At 39.6% G+C, this 22842-nt stretch overlaps 1 protein-coding gene across 1 annotated transcript in view; it reads left to right on the plus strand.

Annotated features, from left to right (window-relative positions):
- The window catches only part of grm5a (glutamate receptor, metabotropic 5a), a 53561-nt gene that overhangs the window by 25003 nt on the left and 5716 nt on the right, over positions 1-22842 (plus strand). Inside the window, exons 5-7 of the mRNA XM_060908851.1 lie at positions 507-675; positions 1865-1991; positions 18959-19898. Of these exons, the coding sequence (XP_060764834.1) occupies positions 507-675; positions 1865-1991; positions 18959-19898 (1236 nt within the window). The remainder of the gene's footprint in view (positions 1-506; positions 676-1864; positions 1992-18958; positions 19899-22842) is intronic.

The following is a 22842-nucleotide window of genomic DNA, read 5'->3' on the forward strand; positions in this document are numbered from 1 at the left end:
GAAGAAAATTAAAGTTTTGGAGTGGCCCAGCCAGAGCCCAGACCTAAAACCAATTAAAAATCTGTGGGGTGACCTGAAGAGGGCTGTGCACAAGAAACGTTCTCACAATCTGACAGATTTGGAGCGCTTTTGCAAGGAAGAGTGGGCAAATATTGCCAAGTCTAGGTGTGACAGGCTGATAGACTCCAACCCAAAAAGACTGAATGCTGTAATTAAATCAAAAGGTGCTTCAACAAAGTATTAGTTTAAGGGTGTGCACACTTACGCAACCAGCTTATTGTACATTTTTAATTTTTCCCCTGAACAGATTTGCTTGTTTTTCAGTTGAATTGTACAGGTTATAGGTCACATTAAAGGTGGGAAAAGTTTTGAAATTATTTATCGTGGTCTCATTATTTTTACATCTGAAAAAAACTATCATTTTAACGGGGTGTGTACACTTTTTATATTCACTGTATATGAAATCCACAAACAGTCGTGTGTGTGTGTGTGTGTGGTTTGTTCAGATATGAAATCATGAACTTCAAACAAATGAGTGAAGAAGACTACAGCTACATTCATGTTGGCAGCTGGGACAACAGTGGGCTAAAGATGGACGATGATGAGATCTGGGCCAACAGCAGTGCGATCATCCACTCAGTCTGCAGTGACCCCTGTGAAAGGGCTCAGATTAAGGTGAGAAATATTGTGTCATAAAAGTCATAAAATGAAAAAGAAATTAAAAACATTCTGAAGTCATGACATGAAAAGAAACATGTTAAGTTATGAAATGAAAAAAGCCAAGAATTAATTTCACGAAAATAAAGTCATTTTGTGATCTCAACAAATATAAGTGGATGAAGGCCAAACTGCAGTATGAATACGATTTACCATCAACCAGTCTTATTTAATAATGTTATTATTAAAACCTTTATAACAGTTCCCCTGAAATTCTTTCAATAACATGCTGGTAATATGACACAAATTACTTTATAAAACATTTCAACACATGCATTCATTTGATGCTGACCTTTTATACATATTAGTATAGTGCAATTACTGGACAAAACAATGTTATCTGAGACATGCATAATGACCTGCAATGTATGTGTATTATGATAAGTATCCGTGAATAATAAGCATTTGTCCCATAAAAGATTTGTCGGGAGGTGGCTAACATAAAATACTGTAATACTTTTACTCCTAAATGAATAAAAGAAATAGATGTGTAAATAAATAGCATCAATATGACACATAAATAGGGCACAAATATTTGTGAAAATTAGGTCTCATAGAGCTGCATAATATACAGGTGGAGAAATGTATTTCAGCCCTGAGGGCATCTCTAGTCTTTTGAGGATTCTCCACTTGGAATCTTCTCATCTCACCTCATTATCTGTAGCCGCTTTATCCTGTTCTACAGGGTCGCAGGCAAGCTGGAGCCTATCCCAGCTGACTACAGGCGAAAGGCGGGGTACACCCTGGACAAGTCGCCAGGTCATCACAGGGCTGACACATAGACACAGACAACCATTCACACTCACATTCACACCTACGGTCAATTTAGAGTCACCAGTTAACCTAACCTGCATGTCTTTGGACTGTGGGGGAAACCGGAGCACCCGGAGGAAACCCACGCAGACACGGGGAGAACATGCAAACTCCGCACAGAAAGGCCCTCACCGGCCACGGGGCTCAAACCCAGACCTTCTTGCTGTGAGGCAACAGCACTAACCACTACACCACCGTGCGGCCCCCACTTGGAATTTTAATCTTTTTTTTTTTAAATCAAAATCTCACATTATTCCTGAAACCTGTATTAGTATCAATGGATTGTTGTTTGATTCCTCTCTCTCTCTCTCTCTCTCTCTCTCTTTCATCCAAGGTGATCCGGAAAGGTGAGGTTAGCTGCTGCTGGACCTGTACCCCATGTAAAGAGAATGAGTATGTGTTTGATGAGTACACATGCTGGGCCTGTGAGCTGGGATCCTGGCCAACAGATGACCTCACAGGTGAGGCAATAGATCTTATTGATGTAATTAACTTGATATGTGTAATGAATGTACTAAACCAGACCAAACTAAATTCTTGCATATGGCATACAGTGCACTACTGACTAGTTATTCCAGGTTTCCAATAATTATAACTCCTATACTTTATCGGTAGTTCCCAACTGGAGTGCTAAAACCTGACATTTTTGAAGCATCCTTTATGGATCACATATCAAAAGATGCACAGGCGTTATCCTGTTTAATTGATTGTTTAAAAAGATAACAGCTGTGAATGTCTACTCTTGGTTTGAGCCCTGGGTTTTGACCAGAGATCTGTCTATGAGACAAAAGTAAGCTATTTTGAAGCTGAGAAAAGAGGGAACATAGAGCCGGGTTATTGCCCAAGCATTGGGTATATAGCCATGACGACAATTTGGAATGTCCTGAAAAAGAAAGAAACCTCTGGTGGACTTGCAACCAGACATCAAACAGGTTGGCCAAGGAAAACAATAGCAGTTGATGACAGAGAAATTGTGAGAACTGTGAAGAAAAACCCCAAAACAAGTCAGTGACATCACTAACAACCTCCACATGGCACGAGTGAAGGCATCACAATGCACCTTTTGATGAAGACTTTGAGAGCAGAAATATAGAGATCACACCACAAGATACACGTTACTATGCAGTTCTTGCAAGCAGGGATATGCAAGCAACTATTAAGTATGATTTCTTTTAAGACTATCTGTTCTAATACTTTTGCTCACCTAAAAATTGGGTAATCTGCCACCAAAGGTGCCATGTTCTCAATTGTTTAATACATCTAGATGTAAATATCAGGAAATGAAAGCTGAAATTCTGATCTATAGTCTCATGTTCATCTTCTGATCTCACACCCAAGTGTCTTCAGTGCACAGCAAAAACAAAAGAATTGGCCTTGTTGTTCCAGTAGTTTTGGAGGGGACTGTAAGTGATCGCATGTGAACGACATGTGAATTTCGCATGAAATTGCAGTGTAAATTCAAGTAAAGACATATGACATCTAGTGAGTAATATATGGTCACGTGTAAAAAGAGAGTTATTCTTCTGGAAAAAAATTACATCTGAAAAATTCTATTAATAGATATGTGAAAATCAATCAATCCTTTGAGAAATCACATGTGAAAAATGAATGTATGAAAACTAACTAATCATTTGTGTGGAAAAAAATCACATGAAAAAAACACATGCACTACATGTGAAAATGTATGAAAGCATAATATTTGAAGAGTCTAAAAACCACATTTCATATGATTAGTCACGTGTTAAGTTTGTATGGCTTTTCTTGAAAGGGATAGTTGGTTATTTTTTTCTCAGAAACTTTTTTTTATTTCTTGAGATTCTCTTTATATATTGATAGCAATTAATAAATCAAATGCTCTGATAATAAAAAGAAAAAAAATCTGTTATCTCTGGCAGTCACAAAGCTGTAAAAACCCCATCCAATCATTTCATTTGGTCCACTGTACCACCATGCTGCCCATGTAACTGTTAAATGATTGTAACTGATAAAAACTGATAACAACACAAAGGATTCAATACAAAATGCTCTGTAAAGTCCAACCCCAATTCCAAAAAAGTTGGGACATTGTGTAAATCATTAAAAAAAAAAAAACCAGAATGTGAAGATTTGCAAATCATGGAAACCCTATATTTCATTGAAAATAGTACAAAGACAACATATCAAATGTTAAAACTGAGAAATTTTATTGTTTATTTGAAAAAATATATGCTCATTTTGAATTAATGTCAGCAATATGTTTCAGAAAAGGTGGGGCGGGGCAACAAAAGACTGAAAAGGTTGTGTAATGCTAAAAAAAACTAATTAGGTTAATTGATAACAGGTCATTAACATGACTGGGTATAAAAAGAGCATCCCAGAGAGGCGGAGTCTCTTAGAAGTAAAGATGGGGAGGGGTTCACTGCTCTGTGAAAGACTGCGTGGACAAATAGTGCAACAATTTAAGAATAACGTTCCTCAATGTAATATTGCAAAGAATTTGAGGATCACATCATCTGTGGTACATAATATCATTAAAAGATTCAGAGAATCTGGAGAAATCTCTGTATGCAAGAGACAAGGCTGAAAACTGACATTGGATGCCTGTGATCTTCAGGCCCTCAGGCGACACTGCATTAAAAGCAGACACGTGCCTGTAGTGGAAATCACTGTATGGGCTCAGGAACACTTCAGAAACCCATAGTCTGTGAAAACAGTTCATTACTGCATCCACAAATGCAAGTCAAAACCAGACAAAAACAATATCCAGAAACACCGCCACCTTCTCTGGACTCGAGCTCTTTTACGATGGACTGAGGCAAAGTGGAAAATTGTCCCGAGGTCTGACAAATCAAAAGTAGCAGTTCTTTGTAGAACTCATGGACCCCACATCCTTCTGGCTAAAGAGGAGAGGAACCTTCTGGCTTGTTATTAGTGCACAGTTCAAAAACCAGCATCTGTGATGGTATGAGGGTGCATTAGTACACATGACATGGGTAGCTTGTACATCTGGGAAGGCATCATTAATGCTGAATGATATATGCACGTTTCAGAGCAATATGCTAATCTTTTTCAGGGAAGGCTTTCTTTCTTTCAGATAGACAATGCCAAACCACTTCCTCCACATATTAAAACTGCATGGCTCTGGAGTAAAAGAATCCAGGTGCTAAACTGGCATGCCTGCAGTCCAGACCTCTCTCCCATTGAAAACATTTGGCATATTATGAAGCGCAAAATATGACAAAGGAGACCCCGTACTGTTGAGCAACTGAAATTGTATATCAGGCAAGAATGGAATAACATTTCTCTTTCAAAACTACAGCAACTGGTCTCCTCAGTTCCCAAACATTTACAGAGTTAAAAGTAGAGGTGATGCAACACAGTGGTAAACATGCCCCATCCCAACTTTTTTGAAACGTGTTGCTGACTTCAAATTCAAAATGAGCATATACAGTATTTTTCAAAAAACAATAAAATTTCTCAGGTTTAACATTTCATATGTTGTCTTTGTACTATTTTCAATGAAATATAGGGTTTCCATGATTTTCAAATTATCGCATTCTGTTTTTATTTGCAGTTTACACAGTGTCCGACTTTTTTGGAATTGGGGTTGTAAATATAGCCGAAAAGGACAATAAAAAGATGGGAGCCTGAGTAGCATCTGAATAAATTAGCAGACAGATTTTGCCATTAGAGACTGAGCAATACTTGCTGAGACAGAAATTGCAAAGATGATCATTTTAGTGACTCTCAGATGAACCGTATACAGTGGGATGATCATTGGACAGTAGGTTTGGAGTAGGAGTGCTACTGTAGCATAAGAAAAGTTGTTACCTTTCACATAATAAACGGAAGCTGGGACACTGGGATCCGAATTTTCACACTGGTATGTTTAATACAGATATATTATAAGTCTCTAGTATCTGGGTCACTGAATCCCACAGCAATTAAACGCCATAATTGATATATGGCATATATGATAATGGATATGGTCCTCATCTGAACATTCTAGATTGTCAAGACACAGTCTATCAGCTTAAAGCCTTTCATTGTGCAATACACAAAAAGTAACTTTTAAAAAGTAACTCTGCTCATTACGTCTCAAAGGCTCTTTTTATTCTCTACAGCAATGAAATTTTTTTCACTTGGCATGGGAAAGCATGCCGAGCACTTAGAGAGTGTTATCAGCTTAAACAACAAAACCAGAAACAAATCCATATTCTGTAAAATTAATTGAGAGATTTTGTCTACTTTGGAAGCCTTTTAAGCTTTTTAAGCAGATTATATCATTTCTTTGGACCATTTGTGCCAGACCAACACGAGTCAAAGTTATTCAACAAATGGCAAAGAAAAGGCAATTGTCCTGTTTTTTTTTTTCTTCCCCTTCCCCCAAATGTTTCTGGAGCTTGAGATAACTGTGCAGGGCCTGTAAAAATAAGATCCAGCGAAAAGTAAATGCCATAATGAAATTTGGAAATGATCTGAATCTGAACCCAGATCCACACGCCTTGCAATTAACACGTCTTGTACTATCTCATTATACACGTCATCTGTCACTAATAACAGGGCTCACGTGCTATATGCAATATAACAGCTGAAATAGACTGACCCTTTCTTTGCAAGCAAGGTGACACTGGAAGGCAAGGCAAGGCAAGGCAAGTTTATTTATATAGCACATTTCATACACAGTGGCAGTTCAATGTGCTTTACAGAGGTAAAAGCAAAACAGTAAACAGTAGAAAATAAAATTACATAAAATAAAGGGGGAAGAAGAGAGAGAAAAAAATAATAAGAATTAAACAATAGTAGAAATACAATAATAAAATGAAGTAAAAGTTCAGTAAAAAACAGCAGAATAAAATAGAATAAAAGTTAAGTAAAGTTTAAAACATGCAGAGACTGTAAAAGTTAAGTAAAGTTTAAAACGTAAAGATGATGATATTTATCAGTTAGCCGAAAGCATCTGGGAACAGCTTGGTCTTTAATCTAGATTTGAAGCTGCCAACAGCAGGAGCATTTTTAATGTCCTCTGGGAGTTGGTTCCATAGCTGTACTGCATAGTAGCTAAAAGCTGCTTCACCACACTTTGTTTTAACAACAGGTTTTACCAGTAAATTTTGCTGCTACGATCTGGTAGATCTGATTGGGTTCGGCCGCTGCAACATATCAGAGAGGTAATTGGGCCCTGTACCATTTAGAGATTTGTACACCAGCAGCAATGCTTTAAAGTCAATTCTGTAGCTTACTGGAAGCCAGTGAAGGGACCTTAGAATTGGAGTAATGTGCTCTGTTCTTTTTGTTCGTGTGAGAACCCTAGCCGCTGTATTTTGAATCACCTGAAGTCGTTTGATAGTCTTTTTTGGCAGGCCTGTGAAAAGGCCATTGCAGTAATCAACCCTACTAGAGATGAAGGCATGTATAAGTTTTTCCAGATCATTTTTTGACATAAGTCCTCTTAGTTTGGAAATGTTTTTTAGGTGATAAAATGCCGATTTAATGATTGCTTTCATGTGACTGTCAAAGTTTAGCTCGCTGTCAATGAAAACACCAAGATTTTTAACCATATCTTTTGTTTTAATCCCCTTTGTGTCAAGAATAGTGGTAATCCTGAGTCTTTCATCTTTTTTCCCAAATAGAATTACTTCTGTTTTATCTGTGTTCAGCTGAAGAAAATTTTGTGACATCCAGTTATTAATTTGGTCAATACACTGGTAGAGACATTCAAGGGGGGCATAATCATTAGGTGATAGAGCAAAATAAATTTGGGTGTCATCTGCATAGCAGTGATACAAAATTGAGTTGTCCAAGTGGGAGTATATAAAGGTTGAATAGTAATCGTCCAAGGATCGACCCCTGGGGGACACCACAGGTCAAGGACATTGATGTTGAGGTACAATTTCCCATGGTAACAAAGAAGCTTCTATCTTTTAAGTATGATTTTAACCAATTGATAACTTTACCAGTCAACCCAACCCAGTGTTCAAGTCGATATAGCAGTATGTTGTGATCAACAGTATCAAAAGCTGCACTGAGGTCCAGTAACACCAGGACCGATGTTTTGCCTGCATCAGTATTAAGACGTATGTCATTTATAACTTTAATCAGCGCTGTTTCAGTGCAATGATTGGCACGAAATCCTGACTGAAAGTTATCAAAACAGCTGTTTGATATCAAGAAGGCAGTTAATTGATTGAAGACAATTTTTTCAAGGATTTTCCCGATGAATGGTAGATTTGATATTGGCCTGTAGTTGTTCAATACTGAAGCATCCAGATTATTCTTTTTAAGTAGGGGCTTTACAACGGCTTTTTTCAGGGACACAGGAAAAATGCCAGTCTCTAGGGATGTATTTATGATCTGAAGCACATCTGTAATTATAAGGTGAAGAACAGACTTAAAAAAGTTGGTGGGCAGAATGTCCAATTCAGATGTTGAGGAACTGAGATTTTGTACAGTTTTTTCAAGAGTCTCGTAATCAATCAAACAAAATTCTGACATTGTGTTGAAATTGTCTGTCTGTGTCACTGGTGATTGCAGCTTTTCAGTTATTTCAGATTGAGATTGGGAAGAAAGAAACACATCCTGACTGATCATCATTGACCATATGGGAGGAAAGAACAAAACAGATTTTAATTAAAATATTTCTAAACTAGCATTTACTGAGCAGCAGGCTCACCAAAGCTAGATTTTGCTATTCAGAAAAGAAAAGAAGACTCAGCTTTTCAACAAAGCACAAAACGAAGAAAGAAAAGTGGACCATGAACCAGTGCAATCAAAAATGATGATCAAAGGCACAACGACAAAAATACTCATCAAATATACTATAAATATTGAAATTTAGCACGCAGTGATCATGGTTAATAATGGTAGGTAGGCATGGTGTATTTATGGAGCGACACACAGAGATAGGTGATGTATGATGGACTACACAACACCCAGTAGGTTTTGGTTAATTTACTGGTTTAAATCAAGCTGACCAATATGAGGTGATGCAAATTCAAAGTCCAAACTTTCAATGCACTTTTGAGTCAAGATGAAGCGCATCCACAGTGCATACTTCTGGCACAATCATTGTATAGTCATTGTACTACAGCAGTGCAAATTGTTGCATACTATACTTGTAAATAAAGATTCACACAATATAGTATAGCCTGAAACATATCAAGTGAGCACAGAGAGAGAGAGAGAGAAACTGACTCTTGACAAAACAGCACACTGTGCATGAAAGAAAGGATATAACATCCATCCATCATCCATAACCGCTTATCCTGTGCAGGGTCGCAGGCAAGCTGGAGCCTATCCCAGCTGACTATGGGCGAGAGATGGGGTACACCCTGGACAAGTCCCAGGTCATTGCAGGGCTGGCACATAGAGACAAACAACCATTCACACTCACATTCACAACTACGGTCAATTTAGAGCCACCAATTAGCCTAACCTGCATGTCTTTGGACTGTGGGGGTAACTGGAGCACACGGAGGAAACCCACGCAGACACGGGGAGAACATGCAAACTCCACACAGAAAGGCCCCTGTCAGCCACTGGGCTTGAACTCAGAACCTTCTTGCCATGAGATGACAGTGCTAACCACTACACCACCATCCGCCAAGAATATAACAGTGAATTGTATTGCAGTGAATGAATATTTCGCTTATCTAAAAACCAAAGAATGAAATACAGTGGTGCTTGAAAGTTTGTGAACCCTTTAGAATTTTCTATATTTCTGCATAAATATGACCTAAATCATCATCAGATTTTCACACAAGTCCTAAAAGTAGACAAAGAGAACCCAGTTAAATAAATGAGACAAAAATATTATACTTGGTCATTTATTTATTGAGGAAAATGATCCAATATTACATATCTGTGAGTGGCAAAAGTATGTGAACCTCTGTTAATTTGAAGGTGAAATTAGAGTCAGGTGTTTGCAATCAATGGGATGACAATCAGGTGTGAGTGGACACCCTGTTTTATTTAAAGAACAGGGATCTATCAAAGTCTGATCTTCACAACACATGTTTGTGGAAGTGTATTGTGGCACGAACAAAGGAGATTTCTGAGGACCTCAGAAAAAGCGTTGTTGATGCTCATCAGGCTGGAAAAGGTTACAAAACCATCTCTAAAGAGTTTGGACTCCACCAATCCACAGTCAGACAGATTGTGTACAACCTGGACCCCAAGGTAACTTCTAAGCAACTGAAGGCCTCTCTCACATTGGCTAATGTTAATGTTCATGAGTCCACCATCAGGAGAACACTGAACAACAATGGTGTGCATGGCAGAGTTGCAAGGAGAAAGCCACTGCTCTCCAAAAAGAACACTGCTGCTCGTCTGCAGTTTGCTAAAGATCACGTGGACAAGCCAGAAGGCTATTGGAAAAAATGTTTTGTGGACAGATGAGACCAAAATAGAACTTTTTGGTTTAAATGAGAAGCGTTATGTTTGGAGAAAGGAAAACACTGCATTCCAGCATAAGAACCTTATCCTATCTGTGAAACATGGTGGTGGTAGTATCATGGTTTGGGCCTGTTTTGCTGCATCTGGGCCAGGACGGCTTGCCATCACTGACGGAACAATGAATTCTGAATTATACCAGCGAATTCTAAAGGAAAATGTCAGGACAGCTGTCCATGACCTGAATTTCAAGAGAAGGTGGGTCATGCAGCAAGACAACGACCCTAAGCACACAAGTCATTCTCCCAAAGAATGGTTAAAGAAGAATAAAGTTCATGTTTTGGAATGGCCAAGTCAAAGTCCTGACCTTAATCCAATCAAAATGTTGTGGAAGGACCTGAAGCAAGCAGTTCATGCGAGGAAACCCACCAACATCCCAGAGTTGAAGCTGTTCTGTATGGAGGAATGGACTAAAATTCCTCCAAGCCGGTGTGCAGGACTGATCAACAGTTACCAGAAACATTTCTTTGCAGTTATTGCTGCACTAGGGGGTCACACCAGATACTGAAAGCAAAGGTTCACATACTTTTGCCACTCACAGATATGTAATATTGGATCATTTTCCTCAACAAATAAATGACCAAGTATAATATTTTTGTCTCATTTGTTTGACTGAGTTCTCTATATCTACTTTTAGGCCTTGTGTGAAAGTCCTATGTATGATGATGTTTTAGGTCATACAGTATTTATGCAGAAATATAGAAAATTCTAAAGGGTTCACAAACTTTCAAGCACCACTGTACTGATCCTCAGACATCCATTTTATAATGTTCTGGAATGTGTCTGGGTTGTTGCATTAAAGGGCAATGGTTTGAACTCAAACAACTTAAAGGTTGTTCAAACCACTTTTTCTGCTACTGGCAGTTAGTTATAACTTCCAGCTAGGTCAATGGTGAAAAACAGCATCTGAACTGGACAGGCTATCTAATGATTCCTCCACTTGAAAAGAAATATATGTATCTTTATGAGTTTTGTGGTATTATGATACCTTATGGTTACATATTTTATTTTATTTTTTTGGCCATAATATAAAGGAAGGAGGTATTCAAGACTGCTGCCTTCCCTAATTATGAACTAGACAGGGACACTCTAACGAGTGCAAACCCCGCCTTTTCCCTATTAAAATACATTGGGCGAAAATTTCGAAGTTCTGCCATGACCTTGACCTTTGACCTTTGACCTCCAAAATTTAATGGTTTCCTTCCTGGGTGATTGGCAACACATGTACAAAATTTGGTCCAAATCGATCCATTGGTTCTTGAGATATCTTGCAGACACACAGACAGACAGACAGATACACACACACACAGACTGACGCAGGTGAAAATAATAACCCCTCCGACTACTGTCGGCGGGGTTAATTATGGGAGTGGAATGTGCCAATACTTCTGGCAAACATGAACTTCATCCAACAGTGTCATTAGCAGTGACATTAGTATTATACACCTCAAATTGCTCTACTCTTGAGAGAATATGCACTTAGTCTGTTATTTCGTTACCTTTTTAAAGGTTTAAAACTGAAGGTCACCACTGTGCTAGAACAAAAAATATGGTCCATTCAGGGACAGTGCAAAGGAAAAACAGCTCCTGAACATAAATACACAGTACCAGTCAAAAGTTTGGACACACCTACTCATTCATAGGTTTTTCTGTATTTTGACTATTTTCTACATTGTAGGTAGAACAATACTGAAGACATTAAAACTAAAAAATAACATATTGTTATGTGGTAAACAAAAAAAGCATTAAAATACATATATATGTTTCATATTTTAGATCCTACAAAGTAGCCAGCATTTACCTTGATGACGCTTTGCACACTATTGGCATTATCTTAACCAGCTTCATGAGATAGTCACCTGGAATGCTTTTCAATTCAAAGGTGTGTCTCATCAAAAGTTAATTAGTGGCATTTTTTGCCTTCTTAATGTGTTTGAGATCAAACAGTAAACAGTAAGGAATAAAAATACAGTAAATAGCTCTATTCCACAACTTTAGTAATCCATAATATTATATGGACATGAGTGTTTTACTGGGAAATATACCTCTCATAATTTTCATACGAGCTACATCCGGGACATGGAGAACCAAAACCATGATATAAATCTCTATATGTCACTCGTGAAGAACTCGATGAATTGTTTTGATAAATTTGGACATTTTTTGTTTGTGAATGTTTCTATATAATAAAAAGAACATGACACGTTGGCTTGAAGATATGAAGTTTATCTTCTTATGTTGAAAAACTCGCATTTTTCATACGAAATACAACCCCGATTCCAAAAAAGTTGGGACAAAGTACAAATTGTAAATAAAAACGGAATGCAGTAATTTACAAATCTCAAAAACTGATTTTGTATTCACAATAGAACATGGACAACATATCAAATGTCGAAAGTGAGACATTTTGAAATTTCATGCCAAATATTGGCTCATTTGAAATTTCATGACAGCAACACATCTCAAAAAAGTTGGGACAGGGGCAATAAGAGGCTGGAAAAGTTAAAGGTACAAAAAAGGAACAGCCGGAGGACCAAATTGCAACTCATTAGGTCAATTGGCAATAGGTCATTAACATGACTGGGTATAAAAAGAGCATCTTGGAGTGGCAGCGGCTCTCAGAAGTAAAGATGGGAAGAGGATCACCAATCCCCCTAATTCTGCGCCGAAAAATAGTGGAGCAATATCAGAAAGGAGTTCGACAGTGTAAAATTGCAAAGAGTTTGAACATATCATCATCTACAGTGCATAATATCATCAAAAGATTCAGAGAATCTGGAAGAATCTCTGTGCGTAAGGGTCAAGGCCGGAAAACCATACTGGGTGCCCGTGATCTTCGGGCCCTTAGACGGCACTGCATCACATACAGGCATGCTTCTGTATTGGAAATCACAAAATGGGCTCAGGAATATTTCCAGAGAACATTATCTGTGAACACAATTCACCATGCCATCCGCCGTTGCCAGCTAAAACTCTATAGTTCAAAGAAGAAGCCGTATCTAAACATGATCCAGAAGCGCAGACGTCTTCTCTGGGCCAAGGCTCATTTAAAATGGACTGTGGCAAAGTGGAAAACTGTTCTGTGGTCAGACGAATCAAAATTTAAAGTTCTTTATGGAAATCAGGGACGCCGTGTCATTCGGACTAAAGAGGAGAAGGACGACCCAAGTTGTTATCAGTGCTCAGTTCAGAAGCCTGCATCTCTGATGGTATGGGGTTGCATTAGTGCGTGTGGCATGGGCAGCTTACACATCTGGAAAGACACCATCAATGCTGAAAGGTATATCCAGGTTCTAGAGCAACATATGCTCCCATCCAGACGACGTCTCTTTCAGGGAAGACCTTGCATTTTCCAACATGACAATGCCAAACCACATACTGCATCAATTACAGCATCATGGCTGCGTAGAAGAAGGGTCCGGGTACTGAATTGGCCAGCCTGCAGTCCAGATCTTTCACCCATAGAAAACATTTGGCGCATCATAAAATGGAAGATACGACAAAAAAGACCTAAGACAGTTGAGCAACTAGAATCCTACATTAGACAAGAATGGGTTAACATTCCTATCCCTAAACTTGAGCAACTTGTCTCCTCAGTCCCCAGACGTTTACAGACTGTTGTAAAGAGAAAAAGGGATGTCTCACAGTGGTAAACATGGCCTTGTCCCAACTTTTTTGAGATGTGTTGTTGTCATGAAATTTAAAATCACCTAATTTTTCTCTTTAAATGACACATTTTCTCAGTTTAAACATTTGATATGTCATCTATGTTCTATTCTGAATAAAATATGGAATTTTGAAACTTCCACATCATTGCATTCTGTTTTTATTTACAATTTGTTCTTTGTCCCAACTTTTTTGGAATCGGGGTTGTACATTGGGGATCTGAGTGACATATTTAAATAATATTGGCTGACTTTGAGTGGTCTATCAGATATATTCCATTCAGCTAGCATGATCCTGAATGAGTTGAAGACAAGTTCAGTATGCTAGCTGAATGGAATATATCTGATAGACCACAAAAAAAAGCCAGCCAATATTATTATTATTATTATTATTATTATTATTATTATTATTATACATACACAGTCTCTTCATGTCAGCATTCTCGAATGCCAGCGTGAGCTTACCTGCGACTTGGTGTTGTTAGCACAGCAGTCCAGTTACCTTCTAAGCGGTGTAGCATTCAGCAGTAGTGTTAGCAAAGGCCAACGCAAGCTTACCCGTGACTCAGTGCTGTTAGCACGGCAGTCCAGTTACGTTCTAGCTGATGTAGTGTTAGCGAAGGCCAATTCTAGCATAGGCCAATGCTAGCGCAGTCAAGCAGATTTTTTTTCCCTGTGTAATTTACTTAGTTACTTTTAAAATCAAAATCAACAACTACACACAATGGAGTGATCTGACAGCCAAAATTCTTTCAAAATCTTCCGCTTTTAACAAAGCAAACCTGGTGGCCATGTTTGTTTATGAACTGTCACAGTCACCCGCTAGCGTGGAAGTTTTACATCTCCAACGTGTCTCTTTTGCAGTTTTTCTGTGTCCGTTGATGTGTTTTTCTCGTGTAAATATGTGTGAAGAATATATAATGAAGTTTTGGTAGCCTTTCGGTTGTTCAGCACGTCTTTGGTTTCAGTTTTTAGTTCATTTATTTAGTGTTTAATTATAGCATAGCTAATCCTAGCAGTAGCAATGGATTAGCCTCATCTTGTCTCTTTCCCGGCCGACAAAGAAGTGATTGTGTGCATCCACAGCAGAAAAGTTTTGTCATTCGATCTTCGCATGAGCTTCGAAGTGTGACGTCATGTTGTCTTGACAACGTGCAATATTATAACAATATTGCACACTCATTCCCCATTGGGGTGAGTGGCGTAATACATGGAGGATAAGCGATATGATAACAATATTGCATGTCATCAATAAACCCACTAGAAGGGAATAGAATACATATATGTTATTTACCAGCTGGGAGGTCCGTATCGTGAAATACCGTGACCGAGGTCTTGAAAGTACTGACTGAGACCCTCTGGGTCGAGGTCAGTATTCAAGGCTGAGGTCACTGTATTTCACCATACGGACCAACCTTAAGATGGTAAATAATATTTTTTTTTTCTTTACCAAATTCTAACAGAAAACGAGAGCGCCTGAAGGGGAAAACCGAGCCGAGGCGAGCCGCCATTTTGAATCCTCATTGATGGCTGTAATGCAAATTGCTTCCTCCTCAGTATACAAGTGCACTTCCATGGCAGGAAAAAAACTACATTTTGCCGCCTACGTAGTCCTCTATTTATACAAAATTGAGTCATTCAGGATTCAGCCATGTTTTTGCTTGGCGTTAGCAAGTTAGAGTTTTTTAGCTTTCTCCTGAAATGTTTTCTTTTATTTCTTCTTCCTCAGGGTAGTAAAACTTGCTTTCGCTGTGAACACTGTCATTATCACTATCCATGATGTAAAATTAATGCTATTCTCCTGAGAAATGCTGGGAAAATTTATAAGATTTTTGATAATCTTATAAATAAATATTACCAAAAAAAGATAAATTTGACAAAAAATGCTACTATGTTTGTTGTTGTGAACAAGCGAGTTGCCAGAGGTCCGTAACCGGGGTCCGTAATCAGGGTCCGTACTGTAGGATATGGACCTGCTCGCCAGCCAATCAGAGCGCAGGATTTGATGAAAACTGCACCACAAAAAAAATAAATGTTTTTATTCCATGGAAAAAGTGACCCGTATGCATAATAATTTCTGATATTTCACTCTGATTACGTCACTCCTAGTGTTTTCCCACTGACTGGATGTGTGTTGTCAAAATGGTGACTTGGTTCAAAATTAAAATTCTTTCAGTTAACTTGGGGGTATTTTGTGGATATGTCCATATAATATAAAGAATGTTACATGTGATGCAAAGATATGAAGTTTATTTTCTCATGTTGAAAAAAGTATACATTCACCACTCAAAGATCTCATCTCATCTCATTATCTCTAGCCGCTTTATCCTGTTCTACAGGGTCGCAGGCAAGCTGGAGCCTATCCCAGCTGACTACGGGCGAAAGGCGGGGTACACCCTGGACAAGTCGCCAGGTCATCACAGGGCTGACACATAGACACAGACAACCATTCACACTCACATTCACACCTACGGTCAATTTAGAGTTACCAGTTAACCTAACCTGCATGTCTTTGGACTGTGGGGGAAACCGGAGCACCCGGAGGAAACCCACGCGGACACGGGGAGAACATGCAAACTCCGCACAGAAAGGCCCTCGCCGGCCACGGGGCTCGAACCCGGATCTTCTTGCTGTGAGGCGACAGCGCTAACCACTACACCACCGTGCCGCCCCCACTCAAAGATAAACTTCATATCTTTGCAGAACTGTGTAATATCCTCTATATATGTCAAGAACCACTCAATTAAGTAGAGAAACGACAGTCCATCATTACTTTAAGACATGAAGTGTCTTTTAATTAATAAAAATAAAGAAAAACCTATGAATTAGAAATTGTGTCCAAACTTTTGAATGGTACTAAATATATTTTTAAAATACTCTTTACATTTGTAATGGGAACATGTTCACTCGAACAAATGTGGGTGAGATAAACAGCCAGTCTGGAAACAGTCCATAACAAAACCTCAAGCACTAGGAGTCTGTGGAAAGTCATGGGGCTCATAGAGAGGACTGATGCAAATCAGAAGCCTGTTAACAGCAGGGGTATGAGTCACAGCAGTGAAAGATTCGACTGACTGGATTACCCCAATTGCAAGCAATATAACCCTCCCTTCCATTCAAAGCCTCTTGTGCTTTGGAAGGTCTCTGGTTTTCTTATCACAGTCTTTTCAGTTCCTCTTCTGCATAATCCCAGAGTGTGAGCTCACCAAATGTTGGAAGAAGAACTGGGCCAGAGCCTCATTTTTTTGCAAATCACTGCTGATATAAAACACTCTTTTTAACAGAAATTACATGGCTCCACATAAAACAAGTTAACTACTGACATTTCCAGGACCTGTAATATTAGTCTCATAACTCAAATTTATAGTTTTAATCCCTTAAGCTTCTAATTTACACTGGCAGATCCTAATATGCCTTCCTCACTCTTCTTCTTTGCCTGTCCAGTGTTTTCTGGGTTGGGTGCATTTCCTAGGGTTTCTAGAATAGCCAATTAGCCTAACTGCATGTCTTTGGACTGTGGTGGAAACCGGGGCACCCGGAGGAAACCCACACAGACACGAGGAGAACATGCAGACTCCACACAGGAAGGCCCCTCGTCGGCCATGAGGTTTGAACCCAGAACCTTTTTGCTGTGAGACGACAATGCTAACCACTACACCACCGTGCTGCCCCCTCACTCTCTTAACTACACTAAAATATTCATAGTAGCTAATAATAATAGTAGTAGTCATCGTTGTGCTTATTTTATCCCAATAAATAAGTCTCACTCACTCCTTCCAGCTTGTCCCACTTATGTGTGTGGAGTCACTGCCATGTGGACCCTATTGATCCACACATCATATTAATTGGAGTATAGTTTTACACCCTTCCTAACACAACCCTCCCATTTCTGGGCTTGAGAAACAACCATTTGCATACTCACACACATTTGGACAATTTAGAGTAGCCCATTAGCCTAACTGCATGTCTTTGGGGGAAAACCGGAGCACCCGGAGGAAACCCACACAGACACGGGGAAGACATGCAAACTCCACACTCAAAGGCCCCTGCCAGCCACTGGGCTCAAACCCAGAACCTTCTTGCTATGAGGCGGCAGAGGCGCTGCACCACCATGCCACCCTGCCCCTAAATAAGTCTATTAACTTATTGATTTATTTTGTAGATTTGGGTGCACACTGCCAAGAACCAGGCTGAAATACAGAATTTGATACAAGTTTATAATTACAACATTGACAGCATTAACAGTTTTCAAATATACAAGAAAATAAAAACATGATCATATCAATATGGATGGGCTCAAGCTATTTTTTCGTCCATTAGTTCAAAAACAGCTCAGATATTTTATAAGCCACTCTAAATTAGGGCACCTGCTGAATAATTAAATGTAAATAAAGTGAGCTTGTTAAACAGGATATACCATATATATTTGTCTTGTGTCAGCTTCCAGTCAATAAAGCTTGCTGGTATGCTTCTCTATAAATAACAAAAGTGCATGTGCATATTAAAATGAAATTGAAATATAATGGGGGCGGCACAGTGATGTAGTGGATAGTGCTGTCGCCTCACAGCAAGAAGGTTCTGGGTTCGAGCCCCGTGGCCGACGAGGGCCTTTCTGTGCGGAGTTTGCATGTTCTCCCCGTGTCCGCGTGGGTTTCCTCCGGGTGCTCCGGTTTCCCCCACAGTCCAAAGACATGCAGGTTAGGTTAACTGGTGACTCTAAATTGACCGTAGGTGTGAATGTGAGTGTGAATGGTTGTCTGTGTCTATGTGTCAGCCCTGTGATGACCTGGTGACTTGTCCAGGGTGTACCCCGCCTTTCGCCCGTAGTCAGCTGGGATAGGCTCCAGCTTGCCTGTGACCCTACACAGGATAAGCGGTTACGGATAACAGATGGATGGATGAAATATAATGAAAAAAATTACATCAGCCTGCTTTCTGGAACTCAGCAGTTTCAGTACATAGTCTCCAGTGGCCTGCTTTTTACAGCAGCTATGTTTCTCCTGACCTTTGTAAAACAAAGCAGGGCCATAATCTCAGTTTATGGGCTTTATCAAAGCACAGACAGTGTTATCCACTTTTATGCATTTTCAGTTGATGAAAATGATCTATACACAAAGATTATTCCTAAATCATTCCAGCTTCTGATTAATAAAGTATGGCATTTACCTCTTTCATTGAACAGTTGTGGTGCAGTATGTTTTCTGATGTTTTTGGCATGAATTTTGACAGACAGACAGACAGACAGACAGACAGACAGACAGACAGACAGACAGACAGACAGACTGACTATGTATTGTTTAATGATGTCCTAATGATGCTGTCCTCTTTCTCAGGGTGTGAGCCAATACCAGTGCACTATTTACAATGGGGAGATCCTGAACCTATTGCTGCTGTGGTCTTTGCTTGCCTTGGTCTTCTAGCCACCATCTTCGTGACACTCGTTTTCATCAGGTTTCATGATACACCAGTTGTGAAATCTTCCAGCAGGGAACTTTGCTTCATCATCCTGGCTGGCATCTGTCTGAGCTACCTTTGCACTTTCTGCCTCATTGCTAAGCCACATGTAGTGTACTGCTACCTACAGAGACTGGGCATCGGGCTTTCCCCTGCTATGAGCTACTCTGCTCTGGTCACCAAGACCAATCGCATTGCTCGCATCTTGGCAGGCAGCAAGAAAAAAATATGTACCAAGAAGCCTCGCTTCATGAGTGCTTGTGCCCAGTTGATCATAGCTTTCATCCTCATTCTCCTGCAACTGGCCATCATAGTGGCACTCTTCATCATGGAGCCACCTCAGGTGATCTATGACTACCCATCAATCCGTGAAGTGCACCTCATCTGTAACACAACAACGCTGGGAGTTGTAGCACCATTGGGCTATAATGGGCTGCTCATCCTCAGCTGCACCTTTTATGCCTTCAAGACTCGCAATGTCCCTGCCAACTTCAATGAGGCCAAATACATCGCCTTCACCATGTACACCACCTGCATCATCTGGCTGGCCTTTGTGCCAATCTATTTTGGCTCCAACTACAAAATAATCACTATGTGCTTCTCAGTCAGTCTCAGTGCCACCACTGCGTTGTGCTGCATGTTTGTGCCAAAGATCTATATCATGCTCGCCAAGCCAGAGCGTAATGTGCGCAGTGCATTTACCACATCAACTGTGGTAAGGATGCATGTGGGTGATGGCAAGTCTGCCTCGTCAGCTAGCCGTTCTAGCAGTTTGGCTAAACTGTGGAGACGACGTGGATCAGGAACAGACAATGTCAGGTTTGTTATTATACTAAAATGTGTTGTTCAGGTAGCATTACCTCGTACATTTACAGTAACATAGTGGCAGCAGAATTACCAGGTCATTGCTGTAATTAATATTTACAGCATTCTTACTAGTCATATATTGTTTGTTTACAGCAATGGCACACTGTATATTATATTTTTACAGGGTTACATATATAATTGTAAAAAAAAAACCCCACTGCCTCAATTTTATGGTTATAATGTTGTTTCAACACATATTTCTAAAGATACAGTTGTTGTCAGAAGTTTACATACAGTGACATGAATGTCATCTTGGATATGTATGTCATGGCAATATTGGGCTTTCAATGATTTCTCTGAAATGTTCTTTTTCTGTGGCGAGATGATTATACAACATATTTCTTTAATAGGAAAAAACCCATGAATTTTGTGGAGAAGTTTTAATTTATTTTGGGTTTTCCGAAATCAACACAGAGTCAAAATTATACATACAGGATCAAAAATTTACATACACTCACTTAGATTACTAGTTCACAGGTGCTGAGACTTCCAAAATGTCTCTCATCTTGCCAAGGCCAAGGCCTCTTAGCTTCCTGCCCTTACGAAAATTAACCATGGTTTTACTATGAAAACTAACCATGGTTTTACCATGGTTTATAGTTATTCATGGTTTTCATGGTTTTTTGGGTAACCATGAAAACCATGGTGCATTTTACCTCAATGTTCACTTAAATTTTTAGGTTCTAAGTAAATGTTAATGTATCTGGGCTGTTAATCGAGATCCTTCTCTACAGCATTGACTGTTGGACGAAAGCATGGTAATACTACAGTTAGTGCATCCTTTTAAAAACCATACCATCCCTTTTAAACTAATTTCGTAGTTACTATGACCTATTACACATACAACTATGATGCTACCACAGCTACTGCAGTACTATGGATAAAACACAGTAATGCTATGGTTGGTTCATAGTACTTAGAATCACCATGAAATACCATAGTAGATCCATGGTTACTACCATGGATGAACCATAGTAATACTATGGTTGGTTCATAGTACTTAGAATAACCATGAGATACCATGGTAAAACCATGGTAAAACCATAGTAAACCATGATAGATTTTCGTAAGGGTGTTAGTGATCATGATTGACTACAGCTGGCTGATAGCTTCTCTGTGCCTTCATAAAAATGGTTTGTTTACAGCACTCATTGGATTAAGTAACACACAGTAAAATGGGAAAGTCCAAGGAGCTCAGGGCAGATCTGAGAAAGAGGATCACAGATGTACACAACTCAGGAATGTCTCTTAAAGCCATTTCTAAACAACTGCAGATCCCAAGATCAGTTCAAACAATCGTATGTAAGTTACTGGGTGGTGTACTCACTTTGCCAAGCCACTTTGCTTCAAGAAAACCCAAACGGTCACCCTCAGCTGAAAGGAAATTGGTTCGGATGGTCAGGAACAACCCAGGAACCACCATGACACAGCCCTGCCATGAACTGGAAGCTGATGGATCACTGTCTACAGTTCAACCCTACTGAAAATATATGGACCGTGCTTATAAGTCGAGTCCATGCCAAGAAAAAAAAATTTAATTGAACTCTACCAGGGTGGCACGGTGGTGTAGTGGTTAGTGCTGTCGCCTCACAGCAAGAAGGTCCGGGTTCGAGCCCCGTGGCCGGCGAGGGCCTTTCTGTGCGGAGTTTGCATGTTCTCCCCGTGTCCGCGTGGGTTTCCTCCGGGTGCTCCGGTTTCCCCCACAGTCCAAAGACATGCAGGTTTGGTTAACTGGTGACTCTAAATTGACCGTAGGTGTGAATGTGAGTGTGAATGGTTGTCTGTGTCTATGTGTCAGCCCTGCGATGACCTGGCGACTTGTCCAGGGTGTACCCCGCCTTTCACCCGTAGTCAGCTGGGATAGGCTCCAGCTTGCCTGCGACCCTGTAGAACAGGATAAAGCAGCTAGAGATAATGAGATGAGATGAACTCTACCAATTCTACCATGAAGAGTCATGAAATATCCAACCAGAATTCTGGCAGAAGCTTGGTCATGGTAAACAAAAATCTTTGGTCAAGGTGAATCTTGCAAAGAGACATTTTACCCAAATATTAGGTGTGCTGTATGTATATTTTTGACCCTGTATGTATACCTTTGACCCTGTGTTGATTTCAGAAACCCAAAGAAAATTGTGCACCGAATTCTAGTTTTGTTTTTTAAAGATGTATGCTGTACAATCATTCTGCCACAGAAAAAGAACAGTTCAGAGAAATCACTGAAAGCCCAAATATTGACATGACACTCATATCCACGATGACATTCATGTCACTGTATGTAAAACTTCTGACCACAACTATACATATTAAATAAATTTTAGTCAAAAAAGTAAATAAAAAGATCCTACCAAAAGAACTTGATACAAATTAGTTAATTAAAAAAAATTTTCAGTTCACTTAAGAAGAAACATGACATCAAATTACACAGTAGGAACTTGCTAAAATAAACAATAAATGAATGTACACAAAGAGACGCTACTAAAATTGAGCAGCAATAATTGAGCCAATGGGTAACCATCCTGAAAACCACAGGAGAAAAAGACAATTATTCAAGAGGTTACATACCATGCATTCTGTAAGGAATTATAAATCTGAAATAAAGCAGCTTTAATTTGAGGGTATCTACTTATATTGGTGACTGCGAGTTGGCCTAATGATTAGCGTGTCTGCCTCTCGACCCGGAGGATGCAAGTTCTACTACCTAGCTATGTGAAAGACTGAGGGCTATAGAAATGGAGGTCAGCGCTGCCCAATGCGCCTTAAGGGCCTGGTTAGTACTTGGTGGGAGACTGCCTGGGAAGACCAGGTGCTGATACGGGAGGGACTTTGACTTATGTTCGTCAACTACAATAGCATTCACAGACCTAAAGTCACGTCATTTTAGAATCTCACCTGTTGA

This window comes from Neoarius graeffei, chromosome 25 (assembly GCF_027579695.1).
Source record: "Neoarius graeffei isolate fNeoGra1 chromosome 25, fNeoGra1.pri, whole genome shotgun sequence".
In the NCBI taxonomy this organism is placed as follows: domain Eukaryota; kingdom Metazoa; phylum Chordata; class Actinopteri; order Siluriformes; family Ariidae; genus Neoarius; species Neoarius graeffei.